Consider the following 13,493-nt stretch of genomic DNA (forward strand, 5'->3'; position numbering starts at 1 on the left):
TCAAGTCGTTTATCATATATGTGCAAGGGCCTGAAGATGTAATAGGATATATCAGTTAGATTTTCAGAAAACTACAGAAATATTGAGTCACTAGGATTGTCTAAAAGATTGTGGGACTTCCCCAAAGTTTGTGTTTTCTTTTTTCAAATTTTTATCTTGAAGTAGTTTAATTTCACATGGAAGTTACTTTAAAAATTAAAAATTCACATATATCATTTACCCAACTTTCCCCAGCACTAATATCTTACATAACCACTTAATTAACAGGAAACTATCATTGTTACAATAATATATTGAGAAAACTCCAGGCCCAATTAAATTTTTTTTTGCCAGTTTTTACATGCACTTAGTTTTCTGGGTGCATGTATATTTGTGTGTGTGTGTGTGTGTGTGTGTGTGTGTGTGTGATTTTAACACATGTATAGATTCTGGTAATCACCACTGTAATTAGGATGGCATAGTTTATCACCCCCCCACCAATCTCATTGGTGCTACCTCTTTATTGTTATATCTGCCTTCCCTTGCAACCACAGGTCTGTTTTTCATGCTTATAGTTTGGTCATTTCTAGAATTTTATGTAAATGGAATCATATAGCATGTAAAATATTGTGATTTTCTGTTACTCATCATAATGCCCCTGAGATTCATTCAAATTGTATGGATAGTTTTTACTTTTTACTTTTATTACCAAATAGTGTTCTATTGTGTAGATGTTTCCCAATTTATTTGTCCTTTCTCCAAGTAAAGAACTTTTCAGTTGTTTTCAGTTTTTGGCTAATGCAAACAGAGCTGTTATGAACATTCCTGTAGGTTTTTTTTCCATCGACATAAATGTTCATATTTCTAGGGTAAATGCATAGTGCTAAGAATTGGAAAGTTTTATGTCTTCAGAGGAGTTTATAAGCAAGAGCTATGCTTCACAAAATAAGCAAGAGTGGAAAGAACACTGGGTGGGGAGTCAAAAGATCTGACTCTGGACTTGGCACTGTCACTTCTTAATAGTAATGTTAGATAGGCCCCCTCCCCTCTCTAGGCTTATATTTCTATATATAAACTGAAAGGATCAGAATATATGATTTTGTAGTCTTTTCTACATCTATTCCTTTCATGGTTCTGAAGGCATATGAAAGAGGTTTCTCCCTCATTTCACATAAAATTTATAGCTATGTAAGGAAACTACTATATGCAAAACCTAAGTTATATATTCCCACTTTTTATTTCATGTTTTAAGCAGTTACCTGATATGAAAAGAGATATGGGGGATACAGTAACTAACCTTAAGACTATAAAAGTTTGGTGGTCTGAACCCTGGAGAGGAAGAACTCCAAAACCAATAATGAATAGCCAAAAAACAAAAGCCATTCCTAAAGCATATATGTGGAACAAAGTGTCCTTGCTCTCTGTCTCCAATATTTTTATTAGGTAGACTAGGTAAAATAAGCATGGAATATGTGTGTGAGCATTATTTATGTTTTCTAAATATGTTTCATTTTATGTATCTCTACAGTATATTTTTCCCAAAAGGAAGGAAATACACAAAACACTTGCAATGGTTAACTCTAGGGAATGTGATTATCTTGAGAGGAAATTCAAAGGGGAAAAGAAGCATGTTTGTGAACATTCTCTCTCTCTCTCTCTCTCTCTCTCTCTCTCTCTCTCACACACACACACACACACACACACACACACACACATAGTGCACACACACAGAGAGAGAGAGAAGTTAAAATCAAAGACATAAGGCAGACTATAAATACTGGCTGATATTTACTAGTTTTATGATCCTGGACAAGTTACATAACTTCTATGTTTCTCAGTTTCTTCTGAAGAATGAGAATGATAATACGAGGGTCTACCTCACAGGACTAAGTATGAGTTAAAATATATGAAACATTTGGAATAGTGCCTAGCATGTGGCAAACACTAGAAAAGGGTTCACTATTATATATTTTTCCCCCAAGCTGACAGGAAACCTCTCAGTCAATGTCTTCCTAGAGGACTCCCATAGCCTGTGGTTTGGAGCCCAATTCAGTAGCATTCTTTCACTGTTAGAGATGCCTTAGCTGCCACCTCCCATCCATATTACTTTTCTAACTCAAACAGCATATTCTTCACTTACTTCCAACTCCACCCTCTTAATCTCTGTCCCCTTTTCCTGCCAAAATATAATAACTTAGGAACTGAGGCCATAGATTGCTTAATTTACTTCAGTAAAAAAAATAATAATAACCTCCTAGCCTGTAGTTACTCCAGGAGAGGAAATTAAAACTCCTATTAATAGTTTCACATATCCATTAGTACTTAAGTGGCCACCTCTCACTAAATCTAAAGAAACAGATAAGAACCCAATGTGATAGACATAATTATCCAAAGTACATGTATGAAGACACGAATTGGTGTCAACATACTTTATATACAACCAGAGATAAGAAAAATTGTGCTGTATATGTGTAACAAGAATTGTAATGCATTCTGCTGTCATTTATTTTTTAAAAAAATCAATAAAAACCAATAGAACCATTAAAGAAATTACTGCTTCATTTAGTTATTTTTATATAAAGCTAGCAGGACCATCTTTGAAATGCTGTGGTGTTTCAAAAACAAAAAGGAAAATAGTTTCTCCTATTTATTCATTTGAATCTTCCTGATACAACAGGACTGTGCTACTGAAGGTGCTGGTGTGTGTATGTGTGTGTGTGTGTGTGTCCTCAAAGTGCAATCTGGTTTAATACATTAGCATCGTTGCTGCCGCAGTGATTGCTGTCTGCTTCATAAACACTGCATTTTCTTATAAAATAGTAATGAAGTCTTTGCAGCTCACTAAGATGACAAAGCTGTTCTTAACAACTTCTTGATAATTTATCAGATGTCCAATTTACCTCCTACTTTTCCTTCTCATTTCCCTTGTATAGAAAGCAACTGCATGTTGAATGAAGTCCAATTCAGCCTTTTTCCCCTGATGTTATGGAATCTGAGAGAGTGGGTAAGGGCAACTGTGGGAAGTGGGGAGCTTGTCATGCCCTCCCACTTTGAGTACAGTGCTTGCTTTCTCTCTCTACCTTGTTCTCAACAATACTTGAAGCGCTACTATAGTGCTAAATTCCTGACATTTCATCCAGGTACTTTCAGAGACACAAAACGACAGCACATTCTTTATAATAGATCTGCAACCTCCATTTCCAGCATTATTTCCTCCATTGTATCTGTCAGGCTGATTTGCTTTACCCAAGCAAATTCTCTACTTTTCTGCCTGTGCTTTTGCTCATATTATTTATAACATTCTCTCTGGCTGGACTTGTCTCCTTAAATCCCACTTCTTTTTATGTTTCTATTGGTTCTCTTTAGTTATGCATAACATTTAGGATACATTTTGACAAAATTATAAAAGCATGGAATATAATTTGTTCTAATTCAGTACTTCCCCTTTCCTTTCCCTCTTCCCTTCCCCTATCTCCTTCCCTCTCATTTGCTGTTCTTTTTGCTATTATAGTTTTTTTTAAATTAGTGTCTTGTGGATATACATGATGGTGAGACTCACCGTGGTATATTCATATATGTACATAGGAATGTTAGGTCAGATTCATTCTACTGTTCTTTCCTTATCCCAGTCCTCCCTGCTCCCCTTCAATCTCATTCATCTACTCCACTGATCTTCTATTTTTTTATACCCCCTTATTTTGGATTATCTTCTGCATATCAGAGAAACATTCAACCTTTGATTTTTGGAGGCTGGCATCTATCACTAAGCATGATAACCTCCAGTTCCATCCATTTAGAAGTGATTATCATAAAGTCATTCTTCTCTATGGCTGAGTAATACTCCCTTGTATATGTATACAACATTTTCTTTATCCATTCATCTGTCAAAGGGTACCTACATTTGTTCCATAGCTTGGCCATTGTGAATTGTGCTGCTATTTACATTGATCAAGAACAATTTAGCTACAGGAAACCTACCTGAATTCTCTGGTTGTCCTTTTCTGGACAAATATTGTTTTCCCTTCTCTAAGTTCTACATCTTTATTTGTATCCTATTATATTATTTGTTTTGTTGTTTCCTAAATTATAATTAGTTGTATCCTTGTTTTCTCTACTACATTGCAGATACCTTGAAGGCAGAAGTGTTGAGTCTTATTCCCACTCAGGAAATGACGAGCACTCAACAAATGTTTGCTGAAATAAAAACGTCCCCAAATGACATTTAACACTAGAATTTCAGAATCTTCTAGGTGGAATGGGAATATATATTTGGGTAACAGATTTGAAGAAATAAACCAGTCTGGTATTTACTGTGTAGAGTGGAAGACTCTAAGATGAAAAAGTCAACAAGGATCCTGTTGCCATATAAACACATTGCATTTGCGTCTGATTATATAGAATCATCTATTACTTTATATATATTGTTCCACCTGAACAGGAAATGTCAGTGCCTTCTATACTCCTGTTCAGTACTCTGTAGGACTTATGGGTAGGACTGAGCTGAGGGGAGAGAGTGAGTGGGGAAGTTTCTCATGGGTATAAATACAGAGGGAAAGCTGATAAACTTTATTTATTTATTTTACTAGGAATTGAACTCAGGGGCACTTAACCATTGAGCCACATCCCCAGCCTTTTTTACTTTTTGTTTTGAGACAGAGTATCTCTAAGTTCCTTAGGGCCTTGCTAAATTGCTGTGATCCTCCTGCTTCAGCCTTCTAAATTACAGGGATTATAGGTGTGAGCCACCAATCCCAGCAAGGCTGATGAACTTTAATCATAGGAATAAAAGACCTATAGAACGAACATATGAGAGACCTCTTAAAAATTATTAAATAAGTTCTCTTCAAGAAGTTAAGGGTACAAAGATCTAGTCCATTTACATTTTAAAATATGTTTTTTTAGTTGTAGCTGGACAAAATACCTTTGTTATTTGTTTTTATGTGGTGCTGAGGATCGAACCGAGGGCCTTGCGCTTGCTAGGCAAGCGTGCTACCACTGAGCCACAATGCCAGCCCCCACTTACATTTTAATACAAAATTGAAACAGTTGCCAAAATAGCTTTTGGTTGTTTGCTAAGTCTATTTCTTCATAGTGACCAGCAGTAAAATTCTTCCAACAAGGGACTTGTATGTTTGCATTAGGGAAGAGTAGAATTTTGGGAGGACTGGGGGTCTTACTATACAGTCATTCTTTGGGCTGGGAGGTAAGAAAGAACTTCAGGAAGTAGAGTAGAATGGGCAGTTTGAAAGAAATAACACAAATCGAAAACAATTGTCATCTTTGGGAAGAAAGTAAAAGTGCACAGAGCAGAATGAGGACCTGGGGACTTACAAGGGAAGCCTGTGTATCTAGGGCTTAGATCCTGGAATATTGAGGCTGGGGCTCTTAGTCTTAAGCATCACAAACTGCCCCTTAGAGGTATTTTTTTTTTTGAGGTGGGTAGATTTGCACAAGTAGATTGACAAAAATTACCCTAATGGTATTTTCAAGGAGAATAAATTGTTCCATAGACATAAAGCACTTTAATCAAACCCACTAACCCCAAACAAAGAGCAAAGGTCAAATAAAGAGCTGGGGTCTTCCATAAAACAACCAACCAAGGACACTTAAGGAGATAGCCCCAGTTATTTCCAACTAGGGGTTAATATGCATGTGAAATACCTTACTGCATTTTCAAACAAAACATCTGGGCTTTCAAGTGCCTTCCAAGCAATTTGAGTTGTTTTATTCACATCATGAAGGCAGTTTTTCCCCTGGAGTATTTCCTGTTCAGAAAACACTTAAATACCCTGCTCTTTTGGGCTGCTTCTTGACATGGAAAGATTTTAATGCCACTCTTTACCTTCAGTTTGGGATTTTGCCTCTTCAGCCAAACTTCCGCTCCACCAGTCATGCTGGGTTGTTTTATCTCCTCTGATGTGGCTGTCCAAAGACCCTTTCTGCACAAGCTCCCACCCTTCAACTTATATTTTATCTACAAAATACATTTACGAAAGTGTGTTTTCTAATGCTTGGCATTATCATTTTGATATTCTACTGTGTTAAAGTAATCAGTAAAATGTTTCATAAGCATTCACTGTGTGTAAAGCTTAGGGCCAGGTACCAAGGGAGGAGCAAAGTAGTGTAAAAACCTTTCCTTTCCCGGGAGCTTGTTGTCTAGATTTTTCAGCAAGGGACTATTTGACCTTTCCTTTCTATTCCTGTTATCCCCCCCTGGCTAGGCCCTGTTCACATCACTATACCTTCCTAACTTGCCCGCAAGGTTGCAATTACTCCCATCACATCAATCCCAGTTTCTCTTCTCAAAAGTCAACTGTGGTCATCCTCCCATCACATTACCTTCCCTCTATTCAAAACTATTTTTTTCAAAGATAGCATATTGCCTGAAGAATAAAGTTTGGCAATATGTTATCTTACACAAACCCTATTGCATGGTTTGAAATATACTCCGACTCTTACATTGAAATCTAAATCTTACTCCATCTTTAAAATTCAATCCAAGTCCCATGACATTCATGCATCTTTTCTCCATTTCCCCACAGAGGGTCTGATCTTTCCTTTCAGTTTCTGTGATTATACTCTACATCATTCATTTGGTGTTTAACTTCTGCTACCATGACTGGTTTGTTTTACATGTATAAGCAGCTTCCCCATCTAGATTATAAATTTATTGAGGGCAGAACTTTAGCATAATGCATTGCACACAAATATGTTTAATACCAGTTTGACAATGAAGATGGTGTTTTTTTTTCTGGCTTTTGGGTAAAGAAAGATGCTGGAGGTAGATTAGTTGAGGAGGCTATTGCAATAATAATCTAAAAGGGTGATTAATGAAGGCCTCAATTTATTGACTCCTTGGCTCAGATCATCACTTTATTACCAAAGGAGCCTTAGCAAGATTGAAAAGAATGGAAAGACTTTAAGACTGTTGTGAGTTTATGTGGGGGATGAGGGAGAAGTAAAGTCAAAGTTTTACTGAACCTGACAAACTGTAATACTCATAGTAGCAATGACAAAAAATAAGTCAGGAGTGAAGGACAAATCGGGAGAGGAGATGATATTTGTCTTTAGATATAGTGTAGAGAGTTTAGGATAACTTGGGTGATCAAATGGATGTGCCTAGCAAGCAGAAAAACAAAAACAAAAACTTTTTATCACCATTGAATTCAATCTAACAGATATTTACTTAACATATCCCATGTGTCATTCATTATGCTGGAGATACACAAAGTCAAATAAGACATAGTTCCTGGCCTTCAGAATTCATGTTTAAGTGGGAAAAGCAGACTACACAATTGCTATGATATAAGGTAGTAAATGGTGTTACTGAATTATATATAAAGTGCTATGGAAATATAAAGAGGGAAACAATTGATTGTGTATGGGGAGCTGAGAAGAAGTTACAAAAGTGATGACCATGGATAGAACTTTGAAAGATAAGTAGAAGTTTGTTCAATAATGCGGGCATGCCCTTCCAAGGAAAAGGGTAATCATAGGCAAAGTCACAGAACATGAAAGTTCATTGCATTCTAGGGGAACAGCAAGGACTCTGAAATGATTAAATAAAAAGAGATAACAGGATAAAGATAAATGGTACAAAAAGACATAATGATTGTCAAAAATCAAAGATGTGTTGTTATATTAATCTGGAGAGGCAATATGTGTAACAGGTAAAAATATAGACTCTGGTGTTTGATTCCCTGGATCTAAATCTCACTTTTACCACTACTAGCTGTGTAGCCTTGAGCAAATCACTTAATTTCTCTGTGCTCAAGTTTCCCTACCTGTCAAAGGGGAATGATGATACCTGCCTCATAGGATTGTTTTCAGAATTGAGAGAGCTGATATTTGTAAACTGGTAAAGCAGTGTCCGGCATAGAATAAGTGTTGTGTAAAGATAAGTTCAAGAACTAAATTACAAGTAATGAGATTGCACACCATTTTTTACTACACCAGTAGCAGCTCAAAAAGAGAAACTATATACAGGCAGTGCCTAAGTTTCCAGATACTCTAAGCAAGGATCCAAGGAGAATTAGATAAATCTCTTATTCTTGGATGAGTGTGAGTTCCTTGAGATGTTAAGATATCTGCCTTGGAAAGGTAGATACAATTTAGGGAAAGGAAGGGTAGTCAGAGGAAAAAGAAAGTGCAATGGCCAGAGTAGGAATGTTCACTTGAAATAAGTGGACGCTCCCATTGTGCCATTCTCCCTGGAACATAGAAATAAAGCAAAATAAGTTTGTCACTCACTGGCTAATAGATTTTATTTTGGTTAAATAATAAACAGGAAATTATCCAGTAGGGGCCTTAGAGGCTGGGAGAGGAGGTAACAGGTTCCAAGCAAAGATATCTTGCTGGGGTTGAAGTATGCAGAGGAACCTTGTAAAAAAAAAAAGATAGCAATTAGAAATGCAGCCCTGCCTTGCTAATGAAGCACAGGTAGCCCCTTGAGTTTTGATGCTCTCAAGTAACCCATGTCTATTCCTCAGCCTTCTAGAGCTCTGCTCGAGTGATCCTTGAATAGACTCTTGGAATGATTGTGCTTCCCTGTGTGACTGCTCTGTGTGCTGCTGAAATGGAACTGAACCTCGTCTGCCCACCCAGCCTGCCAAAGGGTTTCACTTGACAGAACTTGGTTTGAATTCTGGTTTTACCACTTTCTAACTATGTGACTTGGAGCAGGTCACTAAAATTCAAGAGCCCCAGCTTGCCTGTCTGAAATGCAAATAAAAATGATTCCTATGTCATAGAGTCATATGGATAATTATATGAAATTTTTATTTCTAAAGTGCTTGGCACACTAAATATTTGAAAAAATGTTAGTTGTTGGTCCCTTTCTTCCCCTTCACATTTAGGCAGCCCCCAAATGCCCTGTTCTCATTTTAGCCCCTTCTGGTGGCTCTGTACCATATAATATGAATAGTGATAGAGATGAGCAGAAAAAGAAATCAACCCATGGAAAGGCAATGAAAAATAGTATTCTTTTTCAATTCTATCTACACATTCATATATTTAATGTGAAAATGTATCTGCACATTCATATATTTAGAAGGTAGAAGGGAACAAGGAAACTGAAAACATTTTTGGTGAGGACAGCTAAAAATATATTGTTGCATTGTTATCTTAATATTATTGTGCCTGTGGAGAAGGATCCTCTTTTCCTGACATACATAAATCTCCTTACCCTCTTTACAAAAGAACATCAGGAGGACAGGGTGCTGGAGTAAAGGGAATTGCACAGTGGGAATAACATGCCCCATCTCATCTGTCCTTCTGCCCAGCTTTCCATTAACCATCATGACCTACCAGAGGCCCGGAGAGCTTCCTATCTGTGGTGCTTCAATGCCCTTGCATCATTAATATCATCATCTCTACTCTTCTTCTAGGAGTGGATCTTATCGAGGGAGGTATGGAAGAAGTTGTGCATGTTTAGCTGTCAGTCCGAATCTTTTAGAGCCAGCAGGGGACAAAGGCAACAATCACTGTGTAATACTCTGGACTTTCTTGGCAGGTGAATACTGCTATGCATGAGGCAAAACTTATGGAAGAATGTGACGAGTTGGTAGAGATCATCCAGCAGAGGAAGCAAATGATTGCTGTCAAAATCAAAGAGACAAAGGTAAAGCACAGCACTTCAGTGAAGCCAAGGAAGAGTTGACTCTTTATAAATGAAAGAGTTGAATCCTAATGATTGCAGTTTGAAATTAGATCATGAAAGCAAGAAGAAATGAGGTTATAGGAAGAAAGGCAAAGAAGCAATGTTTGGCCTAGTGCTATGGATCCAATAAGAAGTATAGCAGATCTGGATACTGGAAACATATTATACCTTGGCCTAGTTATTGGTTTCATGCATGTATATATGTGTAAACATTCACTGAGTTCTATACTTAGGATCTGAGTGCTTTACTATTTGTTGTAAGTGAACACAAAGAAAGAAAAAGAAAAAAAGTAATAATAGAAATATTGGTTAGAATTATGGAAAGACTGTGAATGTCACTATGAGTACTTTGGCTTTAGACTGAATGGTGTTGGGAAGTCATTCTAGAAGACTGATTGATATGGCCAGAATGTGCAGAGCAGATTGGATGATGCTGAAGTCTGGGAAGTACATTAGGAGGCTTACAACGTGATTCTTCATATGAATTGTTGAAGACCTAAAGCAGAATGTAGACAGCACACACAGAAGGAAAGAACAGAATAGGTAGCGCCAACAAGAAAATGATTGGAATCATCCAATTTATTTAGGTATAAAAGATGAAGGAGAGAGAGGAGTCCAGAAAAATGCCCAGATTTTTAAAAACTTGGGAACTGAAGAATCATGGTCAAAAACGTCAGCTGTGAGCCTCCATGCAGCTATATGGTTTTAGGTTTGACGGCCTGCTGGTCAGTGTTAGTGATCATAAGCTCATGCTGTGGGCACAATGTAAAAAGTTATGAGAGTCTGGTTTGATGGCCAATACTTTATGCCATGCTGGGTAGCTCCAGTTAACAGGAATAGAAGCTTACAAGAACACAGATTTGTGTACACACAGGTATGTGTAAAGATATTTAGAGAAATATATACATAGAAATATATATACTCATAAAGAAAAATGAGGTACTTCTTGTGAAATTTATGTGCAAAAGTATATTGACAATAAAATGTAAACAATGGTGATCTCTAGGTGATAGCATTTCTTTTTTATACTTTCAACTTTTTAGCTTTTCTATAATGAGCATGGACTACTTCTACAATCAGTAAAATTAATATTATTAATATAAAGAGGAGGTAGATAACAGAGGACATGGCTGAGTGCAACATAAGTAAGGGAGCTGTAGATTGGAGGAGGAGGGGTTGGCAAGAGAGTTTTTAGTGGGTGGGGTGAGAAGGTGAATGGTTAGTAAAGGGATCATGGGGTATTAATAAGCCTTATTTTTAGAATCACTGCAGCAGATCTCCTTCAAGTTGTTTTATTGTTTTTAATTAAGTGCTGTGTCTTTATCTTATTTTTTTTCTTTGACTAATTCCTTTAAGGTTATGAAACTAAGAAAGTTGGCACAGCAGGTTGCTAATTGCCGCCAGTGTCTTGAACGGTCAACGGTCCTCATCAACCAAGCTGAGCATATCCTCAAAGAAAATGACCAGGCACGGTTTCTACAGTCTGCAAAAAATATTGCTGAGAGGTGGGTTTCTTGTATTCTTTTGAAATGTCCTGTATTGTGAAAAGGGGCAAGCTTAAAGTCAGTGAATTATATTCAGGCATGTATATAGCAGCTGCCATTTGAAGATTTTACCAGCTAGGTAATTCTTGAGCCTCAGTGGTAAATTTCCCTGTGGATTTCTGTATCCTTCTCTCCATCTTTGCAGCCTGCCAGTTCTTTTAATGCGCAGCCAAACACGAGGCCTAGCTACTGCCTTCTCTCCTTGTTGCTCACTTAGAGCTTGAGCTCTCTGTGATGATAGTGGTGTAGGGTCAGAGAAACTTTTGGTTACATTGATAGGTGTGTGCCTTTCTGAAGTATACATGCAGTTTCTATTGTTTTTATTTAATTCTTGCTTTTATAAAACATTTAGAGCAATGATAATTTGACTTTTATTTAGTCACTTTCTTCTTTGAAAATCTGATGAAATTGATGAACCTTATTCCAGAGTGGAGAAAATGCATTTTAATCTGTACAATTAGAAAAATGAGAAATTATACCCCAATAATACAAATGTATGAATTGCCAAGATCATTGCAATGTCATGTGTAGGTAATAATTTAAAAAATGTAAAAAAAAAGAAAATGCATTTTAGATGTATACACAGAGAATTTTGTATATAATTTTATGATGGATTTTTAGAAGCCCATCTATAAACTATTGGCAGAGTCCATGACCTAAAGTGAAACATTGTTGAGTATAATCTCCAAGGCTTCAAGGGGATACAGTAGATCATTAGGCCAGACTTAACCTCCTGATTTCTCCCTCTCATTCATTGAAGAATTGGGTTCCAGGCTCATAGTCTTCTTCGTATTGCCTGTGCATCATTATGGTGACTTTAGCTGCACCCACATGACTGACCCATCTAATGCTCTAGCCATTTAGCACCCCCACCCAACATCTGTTCCTCCAGTGACTTTCACCTTGGCTCCACTTCATCCACCCACTCCCATGAACTACATGCTGAACCTTATCCTCACTCAGAGTTGCACTGAAATCATAAACTGAAGCATCCCACTTTCTAATTACAACCTCCATGCTTAAAACTCTTTGCTTCAAATGCATCTCTATTTTTGAACTTCATTGGGACTTCTAATCTGGACTCCTATTCTTTTTTTCCTCCCTACCAGCTACTTCCTGTCTTCACTTATTTTTTTAACCTATTTTGGATCTGTGATTTCTTCCTTCAGCTGTTCTTTTCAGTCTGCCTAATTCCATTGCTCATTGTCCTTTTATCACACACTGATAAAATCCTAACCCCAAATCACTCCACCTATTCTTAACATTTTCATGCCTGTATTTGAGTTGCAGAACTTTGCTGGAAAAAAATCACATAGCCAAACAGGTTGGTACTATTTTACCAAAAATGTGTGGCTTCTCATCTAACCTGAGCCTTAAGTACTGACTTAAAATCTTGTTGTGTTGCTTTAGTCCACTTCCTTTTTAAGTCATCTCCACACTGGCTATTTTAAATCTTTTGTACTAGCTTCAAAACTCCAACTCAGCCTCCTTCCTGCTTAAGCTCAGGAAATGCCTGCCCATCCTTTTAAACTGAAAATGGTAGGTATGAAATGATAAATTCCTCATCTACTCATACCAAAGTGCTGGACACACCTACATCTACATCCGTTACTTCTACCCTCTTTCTGTGTACAATGAAGAGATGTTCCTTCATTTGTCCTTTGACCACATGCCCTCTTTTTTCCCATAGCTTCAATTTCTGCCACTATTTAGTTGACTTCACATCCACAGTCAAAACCACTAATGTCTTTCCTACCTAAAAGCAAAAACAAAAATCCCTGAAACTTTCCTTTCCTCATATCCTCTCTGTCACCATATCCCTCTCCTTTTCTTCACATTAAACTACTTTTAAGACTTTCCAGGTCCTCACCCTTAATTTACCATAATATTTTAAATATTTTTATGTCAAATGATACCTTGTGCATGATTAGAAAGTAAAATATTACTGCAAATCACATTAAAAGAAATATTAATCTTCTCTTTTATAATTTCAGATCTATAATAATAATAATAATTACAACAGCAACTTACTTTATGTTGGGTACTATGCTAAGTCTTTATAAGGACTAACACATTTGATCCTCATAAAAACCTTATGTGGTAGACTCTGCTACTACTACCATTTTATAAATAAGACAACAAGGTTCATAAAGGTTAAGCAACCTGCCTAAGATCACCCAACTAGTGATGGGCAGAAGCTGGATTCAAATCTGTGGAGTCTAATATCATCATCTATATTTTCTCAACAAAGCCAAGCAATTTCAACTCTATTAGATATTTCAGTGGGCATGAACTTTACATTTATAAATACC

General features: G+C 36.9%; 1 protein-coding gene across 3 annotated transcripts in view; it reads left to right on the forward strand.

Moving 5' to 3' along the window:
• Nucleotides 1-13,493, forward strand: part of Mid2 (midline 2) — a 95,743-nt gene that overhangs the window by 57,460 nt on the left and 24,790 nt on the right. For all 3 annotated transcript variants that reach the window (XM_077106863.1, XM_077106862.1, XM_077106864.1), the window contains exons 4-5: nt 9,491-9,598; nt 10,994-11,142. In XM_077106863.1, coding sequence (XP_076962978.1) covers nt 9,491-9,598; nt 10,994-11,142 — 257 coding nt within the window. The remainder of the gene's footprint in view (nt 1-9,490; nt 9,599-10,993; nt 11,143-13,493) is intronic.

This window comes from Callospermophilus lateralis, chromosome X (assembly GCF_048772815.1).
Source record: "Callospermophilus lateralis isolate mCalLat2 chromosome X, mCalLat2.hap1, whole genome shotgun sequence".
Classification (NCBI taxonomy): Eukaryota; Metazoa; Chordata; class Mammalia; order Rodentia; family Sciuridae; genus Callospermophilus; species Callospermophilus lateralis.